The sequence below is a fragment of the Miniopterus schreibersii genome (assembly GCF_964146895.1).
Source record: "Miniopterus schreibersii genome assembly, chromosome: 18".
NCBI lineage: Eukaryota > Metazoa > Chordata > Mammalia > Chiroptera > Miniopteridae > Miniopterus > Miniopterus schreibersii.
In genome coordinates this window covers 8,909,618-8,936,827 of record NC_138121.1, presented here as the reverse complement: position 1 = coordinate 8,936,827, position 27,210 = coordinate 8,909,618, and the positions used below count along the sequence as shown (strand labels likewise).

Sequence of the window (27,210 nt, the reverse complement as noted above, 5' to 3'; positions counted from 1 at the left end):
TGTTGGATGAGAACCTCCTCTTTATTCCACATATAGAAGCTTGCTTCTGGAGCTGGGTAGGGAAAGGGCTTTGGCCTGGCCCTACCTCTGTATAGGCCCTAGGAATAAAGGTCTAGATCTAGTGGCAAGGCCTTTCTCCAGGTGGGAATGAAAAGTCCTGACCTCCAGTCACTCCCAAGTTAGAGAGTAGGAGCAATGATGTGGGACAATTCCTTGGTGAGGTGAATATCAGCTTGGGGCAGGCTCTTCCAGGCAAGTTCTAAGATGCCATAATGGGCGATTCCCATGGGAAGCATGGTACGCACATTGTTCTGCCCTGAGAGGGCCATCACCTCCTGGAACTCCAGAGGACCTCTAGGGATGTGAGAGTGACCACAAAACAGGTGGTAGAACAACCGCTCCCCAGGAACTAGGTCCATGGCCTTTAGGGCCTCTTTGTAGATGATCTTATGGGATTGGGGTCTCTCTCTCAGTAGCAGCTCCTGTAGCAATCTCTGGATTCCAGGGGACTTGACTTGGTACAGGTCCATGAGTTGGTAGAACTGTTGTACCCAAGCAGCACTGTCTTCTGCATATCGCTCCTGCAACATCCGTAAAACATGGTACAGTGCCACAAATGTCTCCCATAGAGGCACCTCTTCCTGTTTTTTAGAGGTGGGCTTTGCCTTTTTTTCCACCTTGGGTAATCTGGGAAACCTGCCCTTATCCTTAAAAGCCCAGAAGTCCCTTTGAAACATCAGTGCTAGGGTCTGTTTTTCCACAGAGGCATGGGCACCTGTGAAAATGTCTCTTGTGGCAGGATAAATGTGTTGCCTCTCCATTTCCCTGAGGGCACTTGATATCTGTTCTGCCCACAAATTCCTGTAAGGCTCTTCTAAAAGATGCCAATTTATAGTCTTTGGGTCCGGAATCCTTCCGGCAGCTAATGAGCACCTTGGTGTGGAGAAAGCCAAAGGTTTTAGATGGCTTTCCTTTTCCTTTCTTTTTATAGGAGGGATCACTTTCAGGTATTTTGGACCAATGGACTTCTTACTGGGTTTCGAGATACGTGTGCTTTGTGATTCCAGGACCTGCCTGTGACGGTAAGTGATAGCTTCAAGTCTGGCTATATGCATCCACTCTAAGGTTCCCTTTGAGGTGAGGTCTTTGAAAAGCTGGCACAATCTGTGGAAACTGTCTCTGGAAAGCTGTTCTCCCGCCTCTGTCCGTTCTAGGACATGGTGAATCCACTCTATATCTGAGAGGCTTACATCTGCATATATTTCCTCAGACAGGATTTGGGGCACAGGTAATTGTACCTTAGTCTGTCCCTTCAGAGACGGATGACGCTTTGAAAGCCACTGCCACCTGTCCCCTAGTGGTTTGCCTTGGAATTTCTGAGCTTCCGTGGTCTTCCTCAATATGTGGGATAAATATGGGGTCTTTAAATCTGGCCTTTGGGACCCCAAAACTATATCCAAAACTTGTAGAGGAATGGGCTGATATTTCTTCAACAGTTCTTGTTTATCCATAAACCTTGTCTCTGGGAATATCCTGGGTGACTCAAGTTCTGTGGCCTTATCTTTCCAGGATATTTGTTTCTTAGACACTGGCACTGGTATAGTCTCTTCCCTCCCTAGAGCAACTGAGATCAGTTTCTTGGAAGGGCTTTCCAGAATTTCCAGGTTTATATCACTGCCTTTGACCCCAGAGATTCTTTTTCTAATAGGAGGGACTGTTTCTCTTCCTCCTAGATCCGTTCCTCTTTCTTCTGGTAACTTAAATAGTTCTTCTTCTTTAAAGATCTCTTCTTCCTTGTCTACCTTTTCTTCCAATGAACTTTGCTCCTCTTCCTCCTCTTCTTTCTCACTCAGACTTTCTAGCTCCTCATCACTCATGCTTTCATCCTTCTCAAACACTTCCTCCTCCTCCTCTTCCATCTTCTTCTCTTCCTCCTCCTCTTCCTCCTCCTTTTCATCTCCCTCCTTGTCTTCCTCTTCCTCAGACAAACTCTCTTTCTCTACTTCATCTATCAGGGTTTCTATTTCTCTAGAAAAGCTCTCTTCACTTTCCACCTCAGCCCCCTGACTGGGCACTTCATCCTGTGGCAGTTCGGCTCTCTTTGCTTTTCTTTTTCTTGTAAGGAATGATGTTTCTGCTTCCTCCTCTGTTGCTGCTTCCTCCTCTTCTTCCTGTATGACTTCTTTCTGTTGCCTGGCCAATCTGCTTTCTTCCTGAGTTAATTTTTCCTCTTTCTTTATCATTATTCCCATTTCCTTGGCCAGTTTTCTCTGTTTATGAGCCAGTTTCTCTTCATCTTTGGCAATTTCTGATTGTTCTTCAGAAACATCCCACTTTTTGGCATCAAGTTCATTTTGTTCTTTGCTCAGTCTTCTTTCCTTAACCAAGAATGACCTCTTTATCGCTGTCATGTGTATTTTTTCCTGGGCTAGTTTCCTTTCTTTTTGGATAAAGCTTTGAAATATCTTTATGATATTTCTGCTCACTTTTGATAGATCCTTGAAAATATTTCCTTTAACCACCTTCCTTACTAGTTTGGATAGCTTCCTTTCTTCCTGGGCATATACTCTCTCTCCTCTAGTAAGCTCTAATTTTCCTTTGACAATGTTCTTTTGCTTTGTGGCCAATATCCTATCTTCATGTGTCAGTATCTTCTCCTCTAGTGACAATTTCCTCTTAATTAGTTCTAGTTCATTCTTACTCAGTTTCTTCTGTGTTGAGGTTTCTTGAATCTCTTTCTTTTCCTTATCCAGTCTCACCTTCTCCTGGGCCAGTTTCTTCATTTCCATGTCCAATGCCTTTTCTGTCGTAGTAACATCATCTTCTCTAGTGAGCAGTTTCAGTTTTTCAAGCAGTGCCCTCTGCTCCATAACTAATTTCATTTTGTCCTGGGCTAGCCTGTACTGTTTCTGAGCCAGATTTTCCTCTACTTGGGCCACTTTTTTTCCTACATCACCCAGCTTCTCATTCTTCTGGAACAGTTCCTCCTTTTCCTCCACCAGCTTCTCCTCTACCTGAAATAATTTCTTCTTGTACATGTCCAGTTTCTCCTTTAGTGGCACTAATTTATTTCTATTCTGGTCAAGGTTTTCTTTGAGCTGGTACAAGTTTTCTTTCCTTTGACTCCATTTTACTTTCTCCTGAGCCAGCTTCTCCTTCTCCTGTGCCAAAGTCTTCCCCCTCCGGGCTAGTGCCCTCTTCTTGTTTGCAAGTTCCACCTTGTTCTGGAACAATTTTTCCCTTTCCCGGTACAGTTTTTCCTTATTCTCCATCAATTGCCCTGTTTTCTGGGCAAGTCTTTCTTTTTCCTCAGGCAGATATTCCTTGTACTGGGCCAGTTTATTCTCTTGCTGGATTAGTCGCTCTTCTTCCTGGGCCAGTTTTTTTCCTTCCTTAACAAGTTTCTTCTCTTTCGAGGCCAGTGACTTCTCCTCCTGAGCCAGTCCCTCCTCTTCCTTAGCTAGCTCCTTTTCCTGATTCAGTTGCTCTTCTTTCCGAGCCAGTTCCTTCTCTTCCCATTTCACCTCCTCTAATTCCTGGGCTAGTTCCTTTTCCTGCCGTGCCAGATCTTGCTCCTTCTGGACCACTTCCTCCATTTTCTGGACCAATATGCTTTTTACTTCAGCTAGCTTCCCTCCTTTCTTTGTTATTTTCTCTTCTTCACTAGTCAGTTTCTCCAGTTTCTTGGCCAGTTTTGTCCTATTCTGAGCCAATTTCTCTGCTCCTTGGCTTAGCTGCACCTCTCTTTGGGTCAGTTTTTCCTCTTTCTGGATAAACTTCCTCTCTGCCTGGGCCATTTTCCTGTCTCTCTGAGCCAGTTTCCAGTAATCTCTCACCAGTTTCCTCTCTTCCTGAGCCAGTTTTCTCTCTTCTTGTGCCAGCTTCTCTTCTTCTTGTGCCAGCTTCCTTTCTTCATGGGCTTGTTTTCTTTTAGCTTGGGCTTGTTTCCTTTCAACCTGGGCCTGTTTATATTCTTTCTGGATCTGTCTCTGCTCTTCTTCTGTCACCAGCTCTTCTTTTTTTCCTTTTTCCTGCTCCTGAGACAATTCTTCTATCTTCGGGGTCAATTTCTCTTCATCCTTGAACTTTTGCTCCCTGATCTGTGCCCCCTCATCCCTATCCAGCTTCCTCTTTTCCCCATCTGGGAATAGCTTCTCTTTGTCCTTTTGCAGTTTCTCCCCTTCCTCAAGATGCCCCCTGTCCCAGGCTCTCTTCCATTCATTCCAGGATATCACTGTCTCACCGTGGGCCTCTTTCCACTGATCCCAGGACTTCTTCCAATCCTGAAAAGACAGCTTCTTATCCATAACTGGTCTTCCTTCTTGCTCAACCACTTTCTCCTCTAGTTTGGCCATTTTCCCCACTTCCTGACTCACATCCTTCTCTCTTCTTGTCACTTTCCTTTCTTCTTTATCCACTTTTATTTCTTCATGGACTGCTGTCCTCTTTTGCTTAGAGGGCTTCTTAGAGGATTCCTTCTCTTCTGTCTTCAGTGTTTGTTTTCCCTTGATTAGGTGACTTGGTTCTAAAAAAATAATTTTATGTTTTTTGCCCTTTTTGGGAATCACCTGGGTTTCCTGTAAGTCCTGTATGTACCCTGCTTCCTTTTGTACTTTCCCCTCCCCCTCTGGTATCTCTTTAGTGTCCCTGATCACCATGTCCTCTCTAACTGCTTCTTCATGAATAAAAATTGGTTTTTCCTCTGGCCAGGCTACATCCCAGTCAAGGTCCTCAAGCAGAACCTCACTTTCTTTCTTCAGAAGGGGACAGATCTTCTCAAAGAGGTCCCAGCTGGGGCGCTTATCTGCCAGCACCTCCTGAGCCGTGGCCACTAACTCAGCATTTAGAGATTCTAACATTTCTGTTTTGGAACCAGATATCCTCAGGGTCATAAGACGACAGAGATCATCCCGCCACGATGAGCCATCTCCAGGGGTAGCCCTGCGACCAGGAGCTCCAAAGGCACCCCGCTCTCTGACTTTCACCTTCACAACTGGTTCTTTCTTTTCACTAGGCAGAGGTTCAATTACAGCTTCTTTTGTCTTTTTCTTGTACCTCTTTGTGGGTTTCTGAACTGTTTTCTTTCCTCTTTTGTCATGTATTTTCCTTAGCATCCTCAGGGACATTGCAACATCCTTTGTGACATCTTTCTCTGGAGAATGTTGTTCACTGCTGGTTGAAGACCAAGAGTGGATGGCTGTATCCTCCACCTCGACTGGTGCAGTTTTACTCTGATCACTTTCACCCTCTAAGGGACTTGGCTCTGTGCCAGGCTCTTTCGTCTTCTTTCGGGCTGCAGAGAAAATCAGGAGATGTAGATAAGGAAAGTATGGGAGGCTTAAATGAAACTCTTCTCAATATCTGGTATGAGCTAGGAGGACTGCCATGAAAGAAATAGCACAGAGGGGGCTGAAGCCAGTGTCCCCACCCAGGCCTTGAAGCCTTTCTGAGTTTGGGTGGATTCTTTCTAGGAAGATTCTTCTCTGTGAAAAGATCTTTCCACTTATCTCTTCTTCTATCTGATATCTCTTGACCCACTTTAGCCCTAACTGCCCTGCTTCTTGGGGACCGTGAGGCATGAACTGGATCACCCCATACATACTATGCTTTTTGACCCCTGCTCGGCCCCGTCTGTGGCCTTTGCTGGGCTTGGTGGCAACTTCAGATTCTTCAGGAATTACATCAGGTTGCTTGAGAAAGGACGTTGACCCTGAGACATCTAAAGAAAAAGCAGGCTTTTCATCTCCATGTGACAAGGTCAGGTCTTCATTCAATCGCTGCTCCACTTGAGTATGAAGGATTTGGAGATCTGTGGCACGCATCCCCAGCAGAGTGTCCAGGGTTTCATCCCCAATCATTTCCTGCCTATGAAAGTCAAAGGAGAAGGAACATGCTGAATTAAGGAAAAGAGAAAAGGAAAGAACTGATGTGGAACAGGCAGGGGGCTGGCAAAGTGGTCAACAGAGACAGTGTATGTAAAGGTAAAGGGTGGCCAAGAAGAAAGGAAGTGTCTAGGAAGATAGATGGCAATGAATGGAGTGATTTGTATGGAAGCTGCAGGGTTAGGAGAAAAGCATGAGAAGGGGAACCGAAGAGATAGGGGATAGACAGGAATAGAAGAAATGGAGAAAAGATTGAGCAGTCAGGATTATCAAGATAGTCCAGAAATAGGAAAAAACTATGAACGAGGAAAAGGGACAGGAAAAGCCCATGAACAGGGATGAAGAGATAGTGAGAGAATGAAAGGGGGAAATGGGGAAGGGAGAGAAGAAGATTAGAAGCCAGTAAAGAACTGAGGGAGGCACAAAGAACTTACTGCATCTCCTGGAAAGTCTCTCGGTTCTGGATCAAGTTTAAGAGTGAGGTCTTACAGAGGATTCCAGTGTCAGCCATGAGGTTCAGTGCCTTGTTCCTCACTCTTTGGTCTTTGTCCATTAACCCCTGGGCCAGAGGCATGGCAAAGAGATGAGTGATCATTCCTAGACGCTTCAGCCCTTCCCAGGCTAGCTCTCGGATCTGTGGATTAGAATTGGTTGTATCATCCAGCAGACAGTGGGCTGTTTCAGAGCGCAAGTGTGGAGACACCTGGTAAGAAGCAAAGATCTGCCCCAGTGCACCGATGCAGCACTGGTACTTCAGTGGAGGAGGAGAGAATATCATAATGTTGAGTATTGTCTCAATCAGGGTGTTGATAGCTATTTCACTCATCTTTCTCCCCAGCCAGCTGCGGTTTGTAAGAACATTGTAAGTTTTATCCTTGGACATTCTCCTTTCTAAGAAGTCTTCGTCTTCCTTTTCCTGTGGATATTCATGTGCATCATGTATATGTCTTACCCTATTGTGCCAGAAGAATTGTTGAGATTTATCCCATTCCAACCTCCGTATGGGTGAATGCAGGTTGCACTGTAGGTATATTGGGCTGCCCTCCGGCCAAAGACGGGCACGAATCACTGAGTTAGGAATATAGCAATCAGGAGCAAAGAGCCATTTCCGCCCCTGACCAAAGTAGTATTGCAGTATCTGGTAAGGGTTGAGTCCATCCCAGGCAGTCAGCTGTAGTTGGGGAGGAACCACATAATGGGCATAAGGTTTTCTCAAACTTGTAAAAATTTTCTTTTTCAAGGGGCCATGTCTTGGGCCAGACAGTAATATAGGGCTCCCTTGCTCATCATCTTCTATGACATGAGGCACAGTATGGTCAAAGGCAATGGCCCGCCTATTGACAAGTTTCTCCAGACCCACTAATTCCTGTTGTCCTTTTCCAAGGTAGATATACTTGGGCACAAACAAGGTCTCAAAGGAGAAGAAGAAACTTGGTATGAAAGGCTTAGGAGTTTCTAACACGTCATCTGTCATGCTCATAAAGGAGAGGCGAACTAGCAGGGTTGGGGGAAGCAGGTTTAAACAGGATACCAGATAAAGACTCTGGTTGAAAGTCACAATCAGGTCACCCCGTTCATTTGCAAAGCAGAGTGGGCCAAAATGCAGTGATGAGTCCAGCATGGCTATAAGTTTACCATGGAAGTTCCAGATCCGGACAGAGCCATCACTACCACCTGTGACAAAAAGACTCAAGGTCAGGCATACATCAAAGGATGTAATGGGACACTGGTGCAGAGGTAGCGTCTCTATATACTTTGCCTGTCTCTCAGAGGGCAGAAAATCAGGGAATTTCCACAGACGCAGGCAGTTAGTCTCTGTGATGGCACCCACAGACTTTGGCAGGAGTATCAGGTGTTTTAGGTGACAGCTGCTGAGAATGCTGGCTAGAGGCCGCAGATGTACTCTGGCCCTGTCAAGCACAGCTTCTGATAGGTGTATGTAGTCATCCATTCCATAGGAACAGAGCAAAGAGTTTTCTCGGTTACCTACAAGCCCTCTAGACAGAGTAGAAAGGGCCAATACAGCCCCAAAGTGCATGAATTTCTCTATTCGGGCACAGCTGTCCTGGGAAAGCACTCTTATCATACCACTCTGGTGTCCAGAAAACATCAGTCCTTCTAGACCCCGACCCAGGTGGAAATGCCCATAGGCCATGCATTGTATTGAGTCCTGAGAATCTGGTGAGGTGCATAAAAGATACTTGGCTGGGCAAGGGCAGCGGGTTGTGTCAAAGACCAGCACGTCTGAGCCCCCTGTTGCTACAAAGAGCTCCTCTTTATCTGGGTCATAGGCCCAGTCCACAGCCTGGTCCAAGATTGAGAAGGGCCAGGTGAAAACCAGAAGATCCCCTGTTAGCGGGGACACAAAGCGCAATAAGCCATCTTCAGTAGTGCATAGGATCCGGAACCAGTTATTACCACAGTGGACCCGACGCACCTGCTCTGGAGCACAACCACAGACATTGAAGAGGCTATAGAAGCAGGGCAGACGGCGCAAGGAGAAAGTATGGGCAGTTTGGCAGAAGAAAGTAATGTTATCAATAAACTGAAGTCGATGCAATTCCTCACCAAGTTCTAGTTGCCTCAGCAGGGTCCCAGAAGTAAGGTTCCACTCCTTAATTAAACCCTCCTTGCCAGCTGTTAGCAGGGTGTGGGCTTCTGGCCGACTGCAAATACATATCACTGATGAGGAATGGGCCTTGAAACTGTGGAGAGAGTGGCTCTGCCTGAGGGTCCATACTTGGATGTCCCCATCCCTGTTTCCAGCATAGAGAAAGCCCTGATCAAAACAGGTGAAGCAGCAGGTAATAGAGGAGCCACTAGTGGTAGAAGTGAACCTCTTCACCTCTCCCAGCTGGCTCAGGCCTTGGTGCTCAAGGACCCTCACCACAGTCTCACACAGGGCTAAGAGGGAGCCATTGGGGCCATTCAACACGATGTCCTGGACGAGTTCATCACCAGGCATGGAAACCATGTGGGCTATTTGGAGGCCCTTGCCACTTTGCTCAATGGTCCAGGTGACCACTGCCCCCAGGATGCCCGACAAAAGCATCTTCATTTCCGGGTCATAGCAGAGGCAGTTGATGTTAAAGCGGCAGGGCACTATACCCAGGGGTTTGAATGACCGAAAGTGGTCACCAAAGAGCCGCAGAAGCAGGTCACCGCAGTAGGCCACAAGAATATGAAAGGGACCTGTGTGTGCCATACAGTGGATGGGTGGCAATCGTTCAGTCATGAGGAATGTTCTCTTCTCGACCATGTCCTCAGTTTTGCTCTTCATCCATACTACAGCCTAGAAGAGAATAAGATGGAAACTGCCTAGAAGAGATAGTAGAAGGGGAAAGGACAGAATATGCAGCTGTTTTCCCCTGTTCTCATGCTAAGGAGGCATTAGAGCATTCTAGAGTGATTTTACCCCCAGGTTATGGTGGTTGTAGAAGCAGAAAGCATAGGATTCTTTAACTGGGGCCTACTTTAGGGGAACCATAAAATCTATTCAATATGGAGGCTGTAACTGGAAAAAGGGTGAGGGGGAATCCTGGGTTCAGGTCATTTTTTTTGTGTGTGAATTTTTATGAGTTTATTTGGGCCAAAATGAGGACATATACCTGGGAGCAAGATCTCAAATGCTGCCCAGGTCACTTGATGAGGAGCTTATATGGGCGTGGCCCCTGTAGAATGGGCTACGAAGAAAGAGTAGGCAGTTTTACCTGTGTTTCTTTTGTGCTTGTCACCCATGCGAGGGAGGCAAAGAAGTTGGCATCACTGAAGTAATAGCATATAAGTGGCATATTCTGAGGATGGCGAGACTCTTTGAATAGTATCTGGGACCGGTCACTCAGCACAACTATGTCACTCTTTGGGTCTTCTACAGTTTGCTGGGGAGAGGCATGGCATAGACTAAGAGACCAGGACACAAATGCACTAAATATATTCTCACTCAAGCCACAATTGAAGCAGTTCCCAAAGTCATGCCACAACCCCAAGGACCATTCCTGTTACACCCACATATGCACAACATATCACCTGTGGGACACCTACACTTACCAAGCATGTAACAAAACCTCCAACATGAGAGAACCAAACCTCTATAAGGCCTCTAGGGCAAATTTTATAGTGTGAGCACAGGGGAAACTGATGTTCTCAACATGAAGTTAACTATACCTGTCCTCTAATGTTCTCCCTTCTGTCTAAAAGGTACACATGCCATAAAAGACACATTTTTTAACAGATTAATCAGGCAAGTGCACTGCCATATACCCACATGCAATGTAACAGGGTGTCCCAAAAGTCAGTGCAGCTTTAAGTTATTAAGGTTTAAAACTGCAGTAAGACAGACTTCTAGGACACTCTACCTGGTTTTTAAATTTGATGGAGGAAGATTATATATATACAAAATATATTATCCCACAGTGACAGAGCATGTGCTATTCAACATGAAACTGAGATTGTTGTACACAGAGCCAACCATAGCAAAACTGAGGTTGGCAAATGTTCTTTGGTGCCTTCTCCTCTCTCTTTTAGAAAAATATCTTTTCCCAGAGGGTTGGTTCCTCTGACAAATCTCCAAAGTGTTCACCTGCCACTATCAAAATGTCCTTGCAAGCCCTCGCCGGTGTTGCTCAGTGGTTAGAGCGTCATCAGTCCATGAGAGGTTGTGGGTTCTATTCCTGGCCCTGGTCAGGGCATCTGCAGGAGGCAACCAATCGATGTGTCTCTGTCACATCAATGTTTCTCTCTCTCTCTCTTTCTCCCCTTCCTCCCTCTCTCCTTTCCACTCTCTCTAAAAAAAATCAATGAAAAAAATATCCTCAGATGGGGATTACACCCCCCCCCCCCCAAAAAAAGTCCTTGCAAGCCCTGGCTGGGTGGCTCAGTGTTTGTTGGAGTATTGTCCTGTACACCAATTTGTTTGTTTGGTGGTCAGGGCACATACCTCGGTTGGGGGTTCAATCCTGGTCAGGGTGCGTAGGGAAGGCAACCAATTAATGTTTCTCTGTCTCTCTCTCCCTCCTTATGTCTCTGCCCCCCTCCTCTCTCTGTAAAAAAATAATAATAATCAATAAACATATCCTCAGGTGAAGATTTTTTTTAAAAGTCCTTGTAAGGGGTCCCTAGGCTCACTTGAAAACTGATAGCCCACTTCCTCCTAAGGTGACAATTGTCTTTATGGACTCCTCTGCCTGCTTCCATGGAAATCTATGCTCCTCAGAAGTACTCATAACTATTAAGATAGACAGAGGCCAATAACATGTTAATGTCCTACATATACATTACCTTGCTCTTTTGTATGTCATTTATGAGGTATTTAAAATCCTTCCACGTGGGAATGAGTCTGGGGGAAGACATCACCTTGATTATCCCCTGGTCCTGCTCAGAACCGTTGCTTAAAAATCTGTGGAAATCCAAAAGATGCCAGCTCAGCCACTATACTTTTTGAGAAGCTAGGAATCAGAAGGCAAGATCCATGAACTCATGTTTATTTTACACTTTTTGAATGTCAGGAACTATACATAAGACATACCTTCTCATTTAATGTCACTCCAGCCCAGCGAGGTAGGTATTACTTCATTTTATAGATGAGAAAACTGAGGCTTGGAGAGGGTACATAAAGGAGTTGGGGACTGAATCTTAGCTATCATAACCCAGTGGGATATTATGGGTGAAGGAAGCAGAGAGGGGCTAGAAAGCAATACCGGCCCAGGCAAATAATAATTATTTGCTGCTGGTGATGTGTTAAGAGAGCATTCTGCAAAGACTAGGAGTTCCCAAAGTTCCAGGGGAGGGGGTATGCCTTAAAATGCATATCCCTAGGTCCTGCTCTAGACCTACTGAAGCAGAACCTTGGAGGTGGGACTCAGGGACCTTCACTTGTAACAAGCTCCCTAGGTGAATCTACGGGCATTCAAGCCAGACTACTGAAATAGGAAATTGAGATGCTGGGCGCCTAGGACTTAGGGTTAGTCCACCTAGCACAGCTGGAGAAAGGATCCAGCCATTTTTTTCCACGCTGGTGGAATCAAATAGCTCCCTTACATGTGAACCATCTGTTCATCATCTTATTCTGCACTCCCGTATCTTTGGCCTTCGTGAGAATGAACCTCTACTTTTCCCAGTTGGATTGTGAATAAATCCTACTTTTAACAAGCCCCCTCTGCCAGGGAGTCTCTCATTACTGGTCTGACTGATAGGCTTGTTTTCCTCATTTGTAAAATGAAAATGCCATTGTTGCCTACTTCACAGGATTGTTGCAAAGATTAAATAATTCTTGTGAATACTTTTTAAAGTACACTCTGAAGCAACAGTTATTATGATTGCTGTTTTTAGGCTAGTTTGGTTTTCAGACAAGTATTTCCTTCCAATCCATACTTTGTACTTTCCCATTGCTCTGGAAACAAGTAAGTTTATAGTCTGGCCAGCAGAGGGCAATGGAGGCCATCCTTGTGCCTGCCTGATGAAGGAAACTGGTAAACTTTCAGTTTAAAGTAGTTCCCCAAAGTGTGACCCCTAGGCAAGCAGCAGCAGCAGCACCTGGGAACTTGTTAGAAATGCAAATTATTGTGCCCCACCCCAGACCTACTGAATTGGAAACTGAGGGATAGGGCCCCAAAAATCTGAGTTTTAACAAGCTTTCCATCTGATCTTACTGCACAGTCAAGTCAGAACCACTGGTTTAGAGAGCTATTGGAGTTCCAGATCAGTTTGTCCCGGGCCTCCTGAGGCAAGGTCAGCAGAGAACACACTCTAGTATGGCTAAGCCTAGGCCCTGTGTTGCCAGAGACTTCATGGCTGGATTTTAGGGGAAGCAGCAGGCAAAATGTATCATCACCACCTCATGTGTAGAATGGGTTAGAGCCCACAAAAAAGTTTTCACATCAATTGCCTCATTAGTTCTTGAAAGGATTCTGAGAGTCAGATATAGTCATCTCCATTATCAATATAAGGAATGTGAATTCAGAGAGGAACAGTGTTCAAGGCTACACAGATTCAAGACTAAGATCCGATCTACAGTTCAGGATTCTTCTCCATATAAGAGTCAGGAAGAGGTTCTGCTAGTTGATGCTAAGGAAGCTCTCTGATCCACAAACCCACTAGTGGGAACTGGGGACTCGCTGTCAGTCATCAGCATCCCCTCTGTCTCTTTCCATTCTCCCCAATACTGACTGCTGCACTTCTGCCATATCTTTTTCCATTCTATTCTCCTATAACCTTGCACTTGCTGCTGCTTTGGACCACCTTTCAGGAGCCAGTGGGATCTGCTTCATATCCTGCACATTACTGGATGGCCCTGTAGGCCAGGCCTCACAGCTCAAATTTACCCCACTGGCTCCTTGAGGCCCCAGAGCTGTTGACAGAGTCATCAACAACAAATTTGCAGTCCATCAATTCCCATTGCTCCTAATACCTCTTCTGGGTCCAACTTCTCTTAACCAGCCTACCAAAAGCAAGCAGCTGGGACCCTTTGGGAGCACATTCCTAGTGGTTAGTGAAAAAGAAGGCCTTCAAACCCCAAACCTGTTTATTTTTGCCACTCTCTCTCATCCCATATACCAGCTTCCTCAAGTTACCCTCAGAGGAAACTTCTCTTCTAAAATCTCCCACATTCAATTCCCTAATCCCATTACCTGTCCTTAAAAGCAAGTCCAGAGTGAATTTCAGACATCTTAATCCCAATGGTCTTGACTTCTTAATATCTCCATAACCCAAAGATGACCTAATGGGAGAATTCAAGTCTTCCAGCCAACTTGGGGGCGGGGTGTCAGTATCTGGGGCCAAGATATGGTTATGTCCTGCTGACTATGGAGACAAACCAGGTTTGTGACTGGGCATTGACACTGCCACTACATTCTTTTTCTTAGCTGCAGTCCACGCCAACATACTGTCAGTAGCTGATATGTTGGGAGACCACCATCCCATGAGCCCTGCCTTTGTAATAGAGAATTGGCTGTAGGGGGCACTGTACTCCATGACACTATTGGCCCCTTGGGCTCCTTTCAAGTCACTCATTGGCTCCATATTCTCTATTATAGAATTGTGAGGGTATATAGCTCTTTTCCCAAAGAGCTTACAGTTCACCAGGGAAGGCAGACAAAGAATAGTCATAAAATTGATTACAATGGGAAATTCTAGTGATGGATTATATTATTCTTTGAACCTTTCGGCAACTTTTAATTTTCTCAATCTTAAAACATTAAATTATGCTAGTGATTCAGTTTCAGGAAGGAAAAGAACAAAGTGCTATGAGTATATATAACAATAAGGGTGATGTGTGTTCTGCTCTTTGAGGTAGGGCCCAGCATGCATCCCGCAGTTTTGCAGGTGACTCTCATGTTTGGGGACAGGTGCAGAAAGCCCAGCTGGCATTAGAAAAGCCTCATGAGTTGACTGTAAAGCTAGAGGACAATCTTGGGTTACTTACTTATGCTTTTTGAATGACATTACTAATAAGGAACCCAAGTCTGTTCCCAGGGCCCGAGAATGCTACTCTGGCCTTACAAGTGACTTCACAGGTGGAATACACTTAACTACCTTTATAGAAAGAAACAATTTCCAGGCTGACAAACACACATTATCAGGGGGGGCTAGTTTCTATTGAGTGGAAGAGTTATCTGGGAGTAATGATAGCATCCATAATTGATTAGGTTATAAAGTGGTAGGTAGCTATTTACATATTATTTAATTCTTACAGAGATCCCATGACTTAGCTCTCATTCTCCATTTAATTAAACAAATTTTTTTAAATGGACATGGTAAAAATATTCAAAATATATTAAGGAGCATATAATAAAAAGAAAGTCATCTTTTGCCCTAGCCAGTTTGGCTCAGTGGTTAGAGCATTGGCTTATGGACGGTAAGGGTCCTGGGTTTGATTCCCACCAAGGGCACATTCCTTGGTTGCAGGCTCTGATCCCTGGCCCTGGTCAGGGCATGTATGGGGGGCAACCATCACATCTCACACTGATGTTTCTCTATTTCCCTTCCACTCTCTCTGAAAAGCAATGGAAAAAAATATCTTCAGGTGAGGATTAAAAAAAAAAATCTTTTCACACTTGATCCTGTTTACCCTTCACACAAGTAACCCTGGTTGTGTCTTTATACAGTTTTTCTGTACATACCCAAGCATATATGTAAAAATTCTGTTTCTTATACAAATGGTAGTATGCTTTATACACTGTTCTGCACATTTTTCTCAATATATCCTAGAGATGGACTCATATTAATACATTTAGCTGTCTCATTTTCCAACAGTTGCCAGTTGCATGGTTCCCACTGTGTGGCCAAACTGTCATTTATTTAATATTCAAAGTTCTATTAATGGACATTGGGCATTTTCCAACCTTATGCTGACAGTCCATGCCACAAATAAATATCTTGTTAATGCCTCAGAGTTTTTTGTTTCTTTTTAATCCTCACCCAATGATATGGTTTTTTATTGATTTTAGAGAGGAGAGAGAGAAACATCGATTAGTTGCCTCCCACGTACACAGGGTATTGAACCCACAACCTGGGTATGTACCCTTACTGGGAATCAAACCCATAACCTTTGGGTGTACAGAACCATGCTCCAACCAACTGAACCACACTGGCCATGGCTCAGAGTTTTAATTTTATTTAATTTTAACTAAAATTTCAAAATGGAAGCAATGTAAGTATTTTTTTTATTAAACATAACTTACTTTGGATAAATTGGGTTAAATAAATTATTAAAATTAATTTCACCTGATTTTCATTTTTAATCTAAAATTTGAAGTTGCATATGTGGCTTGGATTATATTTCTATTAAATAGTACTGATTTAGATTGTCATTGTCCGGTGGTGGTCTGATATCCACACTAGACTTAGTTCCTTGAGGGTACCAGTCTGTCTTGACTTCTCCTGTGTCCCCATAATCACCCAACCTGGCATGAGGTAGATGCTCAATACATTGTTTAATGAATGAGCAGATGAATGACTCCTACCCTCTCCCAGGAAGAAATATAGGCTTCCCAGCTTCAAATCTTACTAATAATCTTCTTGGAAGGAAGGATGAGATGGGAAGGGTGCTGACTGGGCTTATTTGACCAAAGGTCCTTTCAATTCCAGCCAATTACTTAGGTAAACCCCTATGGAGTAGAAGTAGTAACATGTATTTTTTTTAAAAAAGGGTCGGATATTGATTATGTGAGCAAGTGGACTAAATTGGAATGAAATTTCCCAGGCCACAGTTTCCCTCAGAATGGACGGTAGATAAAAGGCCTCCTGGGCAGACCTCTGGGTGGTGCTCCTGAGATTCCCCTCGAAGGCAAAGCTCTGCAGCTGCCCAAGCGGGGAAAAGGCAACCACACTCGAGTCCCCACACATTCGGGAGTCCCGGTCCTCCGCGTGGGCGGGAAGGAGGCAGTGTCTGCCTCTCCAAGTCCCGGGCCGCACCTATTACCTGCGACGGCAGGACTCTCAACAAGGGACGGCTACGGCTTGTGAGGCGGCACACCCAGGAGCTCCTATGCGAAGGACCAGACTTAGAAGGAGCGCCTGAGGAGCGACCTTGGGGAACGCTGCGGGAGGACAAGGGCGGACACAGCGGTTATCCCCCAACCCCGCGCCGGCGGACTGACCCAAGCGAGGGGAGTGAGCACGCGTGCGCACTGGCGCGCAGCCGGCAGTAAAAAGCCCAGCGCGAGACCTCGCGCCCGCGTGCGCGCGCGCGCGCGGGCTCGAAAAGCAAAAAAAGTCCTCCCCGCGGGACCCGCAGCAATTTAGACCGGAGTTGGCCGGCGAGCGCGCGTGCGCGAGCGCGCATAGCCGCCCTCCGCCGCCGCTCCGCTCGGTTAGGTGTCTAGCGCACTGCTGTGCTGTGCCCGCCTCTCCGCAGGCTCGCGTCCTCGGGGTGAGTACCTAGCGCCTGGCGGAGAGGGAGGGCGAGGGTCCGCCGAAGGGAAGAAGGAGGCGGACGGGGCTGGAAGAAAGGGAAAAACCGCGTTCGCGGAGTGAGGAGCGTGGCAACCCGGTTGGATTCTGCAGAAGACACGCCTCCATCCCTCACTCCGCTCGGGGCTGCGGAAGTGCTCTGGAGATTGGAGCGGCACGGAGGCCACAGGTGGACTACCATTCCCAGAAGGCAGCGCGGTGCCGTGCCTACTGTTCCCGGCAGCACCTGCGCGCCAGGCTTTTCTCAGTTTGCTGCCGCCTAGGGCGAAACTACAGTTCCCAGGAAGCCTCGCGCGAAGCGGCTTGGAAGTGGGCAGCCTGGAAGTCACTTGGGCCACCAGAGCTGGCGGCGTCTCCAGCGAACGGTGCGGGGCCGGACGCCGGGGTTGTGGGGCCTGCGAGGCGGGCAGCCGGGACGCCCAGGTATGTGGCTCCAGGTGCAGGGGCGGCCTAGCTCAAGGGTGGCGGGGAATCGGTGTCTACTCGGACTCCGAGGGTCAGCGCGAGCGGGTGACCCCGACGGCCGGCCGGGTGTGGGCACCCGGTTGCGGGGCGGCGGCGCCGGGGCTCGCGCCCTCCGGACCTGGGCGGGCTCGTACCCGCATGGCTCAACTTTCCAGACATGCTACCCGGCGATGTGCGGAAGGGCATGGAGTGGAAGTCGGGGTGCAGTGGCTTTGCGTCCTGGCTCTGCTACTCCGGAGCTCCGATCTAGGGAAACCGTGCCGAACCTCAGTTTCCCCTTTCGTTAAAACGGAAGAAGAGCATATGTCCTTTGCTGGGAGTTCTGTTGAGATCTGGCGAATAAAGCATTTGGCACACGGAGGGCACTTATTAGGCGTTTGCGCTATTGTTAGCACCTGAGAAATGGGGTGCAGGTGTTAGCGACCGCATCGGGTTCGTTGAGGGTATGCATGTAAAAAGCGGAGTCCATAGCAGTCAGTGCAGGGTGGCTGCTGTTGGCTGAAATTGTTTTGTTAAGAGCTTTGGTCTGGAAGGCGACGAGACCCTAGTTCACATTTAGGCTCTGCCATTTACCAGCTGTGCGACCTTGTGAACTGACTTCACCAGTCTGTGCCTTGGTTTTCCGATCTACAAAATGGGGATTTTAATAGTCATTTCATAGAGTTGTTTTGAGGATGCAATGCCAATACCACGTGTAAAGTGCTTAGAGCAGCAGCTGGCACATAGCATTCAATAAATGGTCCCATTCAGCGTTTTTACAGTGTCCCAGAGACCCTTTGAGGGTGGGGCTCTGACTGTAGCCTTGGTCTCCCCAGTGGGCCAGATTCAGAACTGGTCTAGTTGACTTCCTCTCCTGCAGCCTCATGTTCCTCATTTGTAAAATGGGATAACAATGTCAGCCTCAGAGGGTTGTAAGGATTTGCTGAGATTGTATTCTCTCACTAAGTAACAGCTCTTATGTAAAATAATTGTTTTTCTTCAGTGTTCTCCATCTGGTCCAGAGGCTGCCTGTGACATGACAGCCCTGAGCTCCCCCACACGTTCACTCCCAGCCTCAGTATCCCATCTGTGAAGTAAGTCACAGTCATAGGACTTTTGCGCCAGGGTTGTTTTGATGATCTCAAGAGATAATTTATGTTTAGTGTTAAGCACAGGGACCGGTGCATACTAAGCAGTTAATAAATGTATCTTGTTTTTCTTGATAGGCCTTTGCTGCTGCTTTATAGGGCAGAGCAGGGACAAGGTTATTGCCCTCATCCCCCGTTTTTGTGTACCAAAGGTTAAATTGTGGAACATACTGCAGTATAAGGGCCTGAGAGGAGATGGTTCTGACCTGCTATCAGCAGCCTCCTGCTCAGTCACACACTCTTACCCCCAAGTCAGCACATTCACTCCAGTGCTTATGTACCATCCCAGTGCTGTCAGCACTTGACTCTGTCTCAAAATCATATTAGCCCCCTGAGTTCCTTGATGCTATGCTTCCTTGATGTCCCCTGGTGACTTGTCCCTTGGGCACTATGAACTCAACATGTTCAGTCTAAACCCCTTCTCCCAGAACCACTAGTCACCATCTTGGCAGTGTCCCAATTGCCCAAGCCAGAAACTTGAGAGTTCCTCTTCTCTCCCAGCCTTTCCAGGTCTAGTTGATTGGCAAGAAGGATGGAGCTGCCATTTCCTAGAAACACCATTTCTTTGGCCCACCTTGTTCTCCCATCTCTTGGGCACTGAAAGTCCCCCTAGGCCACTGGAGGTGGCCTTTCCTAGTAGGTTGAGTTATTTAAGTCACCAAGGATTAATGTATGTAAAGCACTGTATTAGTGAGGAGCAGACTGGATTTGGCCAGACAGCAATGGCCACAGGTGTGGCATCAAGACCTTGCTTTCAGGGGACCCATTTCTATAGTTTTAGCCTGGCAAAGCTTGGCTGAGTTGTTCATTTCTTTCTGAAAAGTCATACCTTGTCAGCAAGTTAGAATATTGTGTATGGGAAGGTGGCTCTACCTGGCATTTTGGGAGGCAGCACACACCCAGAAAGAGGCTGGGAAGGGAATTTATTAGATGTCCACTTAGGTTGACTCGGTTGTCAGAAACCTGTCGTTGTGGTTTCATTTGTTGATGGGAACCCGTGGTTTTAATTAAATTTGTGATGGCCGTCAAATTTACCTAAGTGTTTTTTAATCTGAGGAAATAAAACAGTGGCATTTAAAAATTTTTTGGTTCTAATAGTTAGTGGCAACAGCGCATGGTTTTTTAGAGCCTGTGTAGAATGGTCTAATATTTAAATGTGAACCTGTTTTTCAGACATTGCAGTTGTTAGGCGGTAAATCAAAAGTGGAATTTAGAGTGTGCAGCGATTGGTGCCCTTTTGTTCTATAAAACAGATTTTGCTGATATATTTCAAACTTAGGTTTAAAAAATGACACAGGTTATGGTAACAGCTTAACCTTGTTATGTGTTTAACTTGCAGACTCTAAATGAAATGTATTTGTGTTTTAATAAAAGGATTAAACAGTCATTTCTTTTAAGGTAAAGAGTTTGTTTTTAGCTGGTACGACGACAGGCTGTGGTGCTTTCCATAAGACTGGTATTGCTCCTGTTCGTTAGGACTGCTCTGCTCATGGCCTTTACTTATGTGTGTGAGAATGGGTTGAATTTGGCTTTCAAAAAGTTATGCAAATAAATACATGCTCATTGTAATATGTCAAACCATACGGAGATGTATAAGGGAAATAATGGAGGGGTGCCACCCTCCACTCTAAAATCCCTCCTCAAGTGTCTACTGATAGGGTTTGGAGATTTAGTAGTGAACCAAATGAATATGCCTGCTGCCCTTGGGGATTTGGGTGGATGTTGTCACCTTGTTCCGTGCTTAAGTGGCTGTATATATGCGTATATTGATTATTTTGTTCCTTCTCCCTCACCACTCGGAAAAAGGAGGGGGAGGGAGCAAGCCACAGATATTTGTAACTTCAGGTTTTCAGTTACTGATAGGGCATCTCCCTTCAAGTCATTATATACAGACTCCTTTTTAACAGCTAGACTCGCATTCTTCTGAGCGTGGAGAGACCATGCTTTATTCTGCCATTCCCCTATTGCTGGACGTTTAGGCTGTTTCGGGGATTTTGCCTTCACCCACACGTCCGGTGAGCATGGCAGTACACAGGCAGTGTAGCGTGGTGGCTGAAAGCGGAAACCCTGGTCAGGGATCAAGGCAGACGAGATCTTCGCTCTCCTAGGGTTTGCGTTCTAGCGAGGGAGACAAAACAAGCACGGTCACTTCAGATGGTTTGAAGGACCGTGGGTGAAATGACGCGGGGAGGAGCTGTGGAGCACGGATGGTGGGCAAGGCGGAGGGTTACTGCAGCTTGGACGGTCAGGGGAGGTACTTGAGCTGAGAGACCTGAGTGAGCAGGAGGCACCAGGCCCAGAGGTGGGAATGAGTTTGCTGCAAAAACAGTATCACTGTGGCCGGAGAAGGGCAATTCCCATTTTTCAAGTTTATACTACTTTCATTTTGTAAAATAATCATCATAATAAAAGCAACTAATGTTTACCTAACACATACTCCGTAGTAGGTGTTTTTCTAAGCATGTCACACTTTTCCTCAGTTAATTCTCACGAGCCCAAATGAAGTGGGTAAGTTTATGGATCTCTCTTTACAAGTGAGGAAGCTGACTCCAGACTCCTTCACCCTCATGCCTAACTCCCTCTCTTCCCAGGCCCTCTTCCCTAGGCTGAGGCAAGTTTTGGAAGTGGAGGCAGCATTTCCTTTCCGTGTTGTTTGACATGCAAATCTCTGCAGACTACATCTAGTACCTAACTCATGTGGCAGCAGGAGTGGTCTGGGGATATGGTGGCATCGTTTTCCACTGACAGTAAGATATGGGGTCAGCTTCTGTTGAAATGTTTGATTGTTTCAAAACTGAAGGCCCTGTAGCAGAGCCTTTCCTCAAAACAAGGTTGACTGCTTGCTACCACACCAGACACAGACTAACAGGAAACAGGCCGGGTGTCGAAGGAGAGTTAACAGGGCAAATGTTCCATTTGGGTGAGCTTTGCAACGTGACTTGGGCTGACAGAGGAAAGAGTGTTTCAAAGCACCAGGCCAGCATTATTGATGGTTAAAATATACAAATACAGTCCAGCAACCCAAGTGGTTGCGTCTCCCAGGACCTTCAGCCACCATGTCTGTGTCCCTTTTGATTTGGCATATCCTGGGCCTTAAGGATTGTTAAAGATTTTGAATGGAGAAGGCTTGGTTAGATGTGAGGACAGTAGCAGGTGCTTTTAAGAGCAGGAGAAGTATGGAGAGCATCTTTTATCCAGCCATCTACGAAACATTTTTTTCTACCCACCCTGTGTGCCAGGCATGATGTTGGACACTGACAGTGTGAAGGTAAATAAGATGATGACACTGGTTCTCGGGTCTGCAGGAGTGCTGGCCATTAGAAATATAGTGCCGGCCACTGATGCAGACCATGTACGTAATTTAACATTTTATAGTGGCCACATTTTAAAAAGTCAAAAGAAACAGAGGAAATTAATTTTAATACTATATTTTATTTAGTCCAAAAGGTGATCATTGCAACATGTCATCAATATAAAGATTATTGAGGTATTTTACAATATTTTTTTTCCACATGAAGTCCTTGAAACACAGTGCATTTTACACTTTCAGCACATTTCCATTAGCCAGGGCCGCATTTCAGTTGCTCATGTATTGGACAGTGTGGGCCTAGGGTGTGAGACTCACACATAAATCAAGGGTGGTAGTTCACAGTGATAGATCAAATATGTCATCCTTGTTTTATCTTGGTGATTAAGGGTGGATGGGTGACGAAAAACATATTTACCTTAGGCAGGTATAGCTAACCTCACAGCTGCTGTCCATCAGCGGCGCCTTATGGGCCTGGCACTGTTCTCGGTGTTTGGGGTGTGTGCCCTGTGTTCGGAGGTGGCAGGGACTGTGATTACCCCCGTTGTACAGACAAGGAAGCTGAGGTATGGTGATAAGGAGCCACTTGCTCAAGGTTAGGCAGAATTTGAACTCAGGTCCAGAGACCATACTGTTGTATGTGTTGCATTAGATGTGGGGAGTGGGGTTTGGGGGGGGGGGGGCGTTGTGTTATGAGCAATGAAAACCATAGGAAGGACTCAGTGTGCAAAATAGATTCCCAGAGTTTGTCAGCATCAATCCTCGAGTTTATGTTTGTACTGGGGTGCCTGTTTAGACCTGAGCGACTGCCAGGTCCACTCCTTAAGTTGAGCTCTGGGTTTGGTTGGGAACAGGTCTCACTTCCCAGGAAAGAGTGTAGTTTTGGGGGACTGGGAAAGAGGGTGAGCAGCGAGAATGAGGAAGGCAAGAAAAGGGCCCAGTCTGTTGAAAGCTCGTTGCTAAATCTCTTCTTGGGGTATGAAGTCTGTTTTCTCTTTTTATCTGCTGACTCTGTCCCTCACAGCTGTAGCCTCCCGTGGAAGCTGCGTGGCATCTTCCTGTGAGCTCAGCAACAGCAGGGCTTACTTCGCTTATGAATCTTGCCCTTGCTCTGATACAAAGAGGCATTGCTGGGTGGGGACATAGGGAGACAGATGTCACAGTGTTTTCCTCTGTCAACTCTATGGGAGTCTTTGCTCTAGACTTTTAGCTACTCTCTTGGTTCAGGGTTCCCCATCTCCGGGGCAGGATGAATCTGGGCCTCCTCCCCGAACAAGGCAGGTACTAGAGGTTTTGAATCTGTTTATGTCCCCGGGTGGTGATTCGCAAGGGTTTTGACCTCAGCACTCTATCTCCTACTGTTGGACAATGCCTGACATGTAAAAGATGCTCTGTAAGTGTCTGTTGGCTGAATTAATGATACTAACCAGCATTCACTGGGCTCTTATTGTGTACAGGCCACTGCTATGCCTGCTTTTCATGCACTATCTCATTTAATCCTCATAACTACTTCAGTAGGTACTGTTATTATTCCCATTTCCCATATAAGGATACTGAAGTCCTGAGAAGTGCATGTCGCAAAGCTGGTGAGTGTCAAAGACAGGATCCAAACCCAAGCTACTGGCTCCAGAGTCCATTCTGTGGTCTCTCCATGGGTGGACACACAGACGAATGGGGTGGGCAGGCAGGACCATACTGACTAGCACCACTCTGGGCACAGTTTTTTTAAATTTTTATTTGGGAACATGTACTTCCCTTTTCTTTAAAATTACAAAAATGGAACTGGATATTTGATATTATGAAGGAATTTCTGTTAATTTTTTAGGTGTAATAATGATACTGTGATTCTACTTAAGAAAAACAACTTTATTTTTTAAGGCATACCTTCTGAAATACCTGTCACCTGTTAAGATATCTGGGACTTGCTTCAAAATAATATGGATAGGCAGGGAGTGGAGGGGACGAGTATACGGGGACCAGTAGGGGTTTATTATACTCTTCACCTTTTGTGTGTTTGAATGAAAAGTTAGAAACAAGTACAACACATTTCACTTAGCATTGTGTGTTTCAAGCCCAAGTGTATGTGTGTGGGAATTCCCTGCCGCTGCTCAGGTCCCTTTACAACAAAAACGGGGTTGTTTTTTTTCCCCCCTCCATGAAACAAGTCAATACTTGGCCCAAGGCTTCAGAAACGCTTTGGTAAAGTAGCACCTGGTAGCAGTGAGGACATCTGTGAGGCTGCAGTGGCCACACTCTTTCCCAGCTGTTCCGAGTACCGACCCCAGTGGCATTGGCCCTCTGAACCAGTTTGCTGAGTCCCCACTCTTCCCTAAGATCTCTTCCCCTCCAGCACCTGACCATGGGGCCCCTCCTACATTTTTCCCAAGGACAAGTTCCAACAAGATGCTCATATCCTCTCCCATCCTCCCCTCAGGACAGACGTGCACAGACCCTTCCACTGATGGGGCTTTGTGAAGGCCCCACACAGAACCAGCACCCAGATTTTGATTTGCCTCCAGCACCTCAGTGGGAGGCAGGGAAAGTGCCCCCTTTTCGTTCTGACATTTGACAACACAAGGAAAGAGGCAAGATGCGGCTTGTGACAGTGCCTTGGACGTGATGATATTTCACGTCAAGCCAGCAATTAAAACTCCTTTACAGCACCCTCCCCCTTCACAGCGACTAGAGGCTCCTATTGCATTTGTTCTTTTGGGGTCTTTAAGTTAACAGCATATGGCGGAAACCTTTGTGTGGAAGGGGCAGGACAAGAGTGCATGTTTGGGGGCTTCTGTTTAGTTTGCTTGCTAAGTAGGTAAAGATGGTTGATGGGAGCAGGAGCTCCGACCCTGTTTCTGTATATCAGGTTCTTGATGTACGGGGAAGAAGGCAGGGGAAGTCCTGCAGCCCCTCTGGCTTTCTTGAACCTTTGCCCCTGGCACCCTCTTCAATTCTGTCCTTTCTTTTTCTTTCAAAGGCCCTGAGGTGATTCTAGAGTGGAGAGAATGTTAGGAGCACTGTCACCAGTTTCAGCACTTGATTTTTTTCAGGGTTTCCTGTGTGGAGCTGCACATGTTGGATCTGAGGGCAGCAAACTCCAAATACTGACACTGCATCTGATTTTTAAACTTACTCAACAGGTATCCACAGAGCTGAGCACTCATCTAGGTACTAGGGTTACAGCAGTGAGCTAGGCACACAATGCTGCTTTGAATGGGGCTCCCATTTAAGTGGGCGATTCAGACAGTAAAGCAGATAAGTAAGATGTATCCTCTGTTAGGTGCTTATAAGTGCTCAGTGGAAGAAATTAAGCAGACAAAGGGGATATGTGGTATTGGGGTGGAGGGTGTTAAAATTTTAGACTGTATATCCAGGAATGGCTTCCCTGGGAAGGTGACATGAGTACAGATAGGCCTGAAGGAGGTGAGATGGTGTAATCAGAGGGAAGGTCTGGGCAGAGGAAGCAGCCAGTGCAAAGGCCCTGAGACCATGGGCCTGGTAAGAAATAGGAGCTTCTAAGGAGGCCTGTGTGACTAGAGCAAAGGGAAGGAGGAGAAGGTAAGAGGGGGTGAGGACAGAGGACTGCAGAGGAACTGGGAAATATGGTGTGGGCTCTGGAGCCAGACCACCTGGGTGCAAGGCCTGGATTTATCTTGGCTCCCTGTGAGACCTTGGTCAAGCCACTTAGCCTTGTAGAGTCTCAGTTTCCAAATCTTTAAGATGGGTTTGGTGATGGTACTTCTCTCCTAGGCTGCTGCGAAGATTCAGTTAAAGCTTGTAAAGCGCTTAGCGTGCTGCAGTGCCTGGCCCACAGTGAGAGGGTCTTCCAGATGCTCTGTCTGCTGTCCTTTCACTGTTTTGTGCCAGTTTGTTCAGACAACTGTAAGCTTCCTGAGGGCAGGGTCTATGTGGTGTTTTGTTTACCACTCTGTCTTAGTGCCTGACTCAGAATAGGTAGGTTGTATATGTATTTTTGTGGATGAAGGCAATGGCAGTATTCTTATTTGTTTCCCTTAGCTGTCCAGAATTTAAACTCCATGAGCATGATTATCCCCATTTTGAAGGTATAAGTTGAGCCTGATTGAATGTAAGATCAGGATGTGATAATTACGGCTGATAGTTATTGATAGTTTTTGTGGGTTGAGGTAAGTATTGACCATAAAGACCTCACTGACTTCTCACTCTCACCCATTTTACAGATAAGGAAATTGAGGCCCAGTGGGGAGGCCTGGTCTCTCTTAGAGGAGATCTAGTGCAGTGATTAAGAACTGGAAACCAAGAGTTGCTTTACTACTTCCTTGCTGTGTGACTTCTGGCCTGTGACTTCTCTGTTCTGGAACTTTCTCATCTGTAAAACAGGAGTGATAATAGTACCTACTTCGAGGGCAGCTGTGAGGACTAGGGGAGAGAATTCCTATGAAGTGGCCTTAGAATTGTGCCTTGTCAGTGAAGCTCTGGGGTTTTGGTTATAGGCTTAGCCATTCAGTTGTGCTTCCAGAGCTGGCCCAGGAGCCCAGTGGCGGCGCTTAATCATTAAGCTATGTCATTGCCTCTTCAAGCTAGCACCCTGTCTGCACAGGGAAAGGAGCCCATCTTTGGACTGCGAGGATGTGAACGAAGCGGGCAGGCACAGGCCCAGGGAAGGGGATGGTGTGGGCACAGATCCAGCCCTGGCTCGGTCAGCGAACAGGTGGCCTGGTCCCGGATTGGAGGTAGCGGGCGAGCCCTCTTTGTTACCTTTGAGCTTTCTCCGGAGCCCATTCAGGCTCCTCGGACCACGTGTCCGATGAGTAAGGAGTCCTTTTATTTCCCTCCCCCAAAGGGCCTGTTGGCAAAACAGCCCTCTTTGGGAACGTGCCTGTTCACGAAGACCAGCCAGCCGTCTCCTGGGGAACTCCAGTGGCTGGCGTGCCCCTGTGGCTGCTGAATAAGTCGCTGCTGGGAGCTGGCACGGCAGGTTCCCTTTCCGCATTCCTAGCCCGCGAGGGGCCGGAGGCGGCGCCGGGGCGGGCGCGAGAGCGCGGGCAGGTGAGACGCCTGGAGCTCCCCTCAGTCACCTGCCTCCTCGGCAGGGCTGTTTGGGACATCTTCGAGGTGAGTGATGTTTGTTCAGTTGGGTAGTGACCTGTAGAGTAGAGAACGTTAATACTGTTTCTCGTTTTCCAGAATTAGACTAGTGGTTCTTTTGTCTTTTTTTTTTTTTCTCCTGCCTCTCCCATGAAATATTTGCCTGTCTGTTCCAAACTGTGAAGAAAGGGTGGGTGGAGTATTGAGGGAGTGAAAAGGAAACGGAGGATATTTCTCCCCAGAGAAGGAATAGGTGAGTGTTGAGCTCCTGTGGAATCAAACTTCTGTGCCATGTGCTGTGGGGCATCCCGGCCTGGTACAGACAAGCTGTGTGGTCTCAAGTGAGTTGCTTTCCCTCTCTGGGCCTGTTTTCCTCATCTGATTAAACGGGAAATAGGAGCAGTACCCACTCACCTTTCTAGTATATGTAAAGTGCTCACATCCTGGGCATGGAGTG

At 46.6% G+C, this 27,210-nt stretch overlaps 2 protein-coding genes across 9 annotated transcripts in view; one reads left to right on the top strand and one right to left on the bottom strand.

Moving 5' to 3' along the window:
• The window catches only part of SIPA1L3 (signal induced proliferation associated 1 like 3), a 237,806-nt gene that overhangs the window by 66,714 nt on the left and 143,882 nt on the right, over positions 1–27,210 (top strand). For 3 of the 8 annotated variants that reach the window (XM_081119345.1, XM_081119344.1, XM_081119347.1), the window contains one exon: positions 992–1,082. The gene's annotated coding sequence lies outside the window, so the exon portion shown is untranslated. Of the gene's footprint in view, positions 1–991; positions 1,083–16,550; positions 17,214–27,210 lie in introns of those variants that run through there. The other 5 variants (XM_081119351.1, XM_081119346.1, XM_081119349.1 and 2 more) reach the window with 2 other exon arrangements.
• WDR87 (WD repeat domain 87) lies at positions 180–11,231 on the bottom strand (the record flags this gene model as incomplete). The annotated part of the gene is made up of 5 exons (XM_081119343.1): positions 180–5,293; positions 5,603–5,865; positions 6,317–9,174; positions 9,593–9,760; positions 11,160–11,231. The coding sequence occupies 5 exons, from the start codon at positions 11,229–11,231 to the stop codon at positions 180–182; spliced, it is 8,475 nt and encodes a 2,824-aa protein (XP_080975469.1).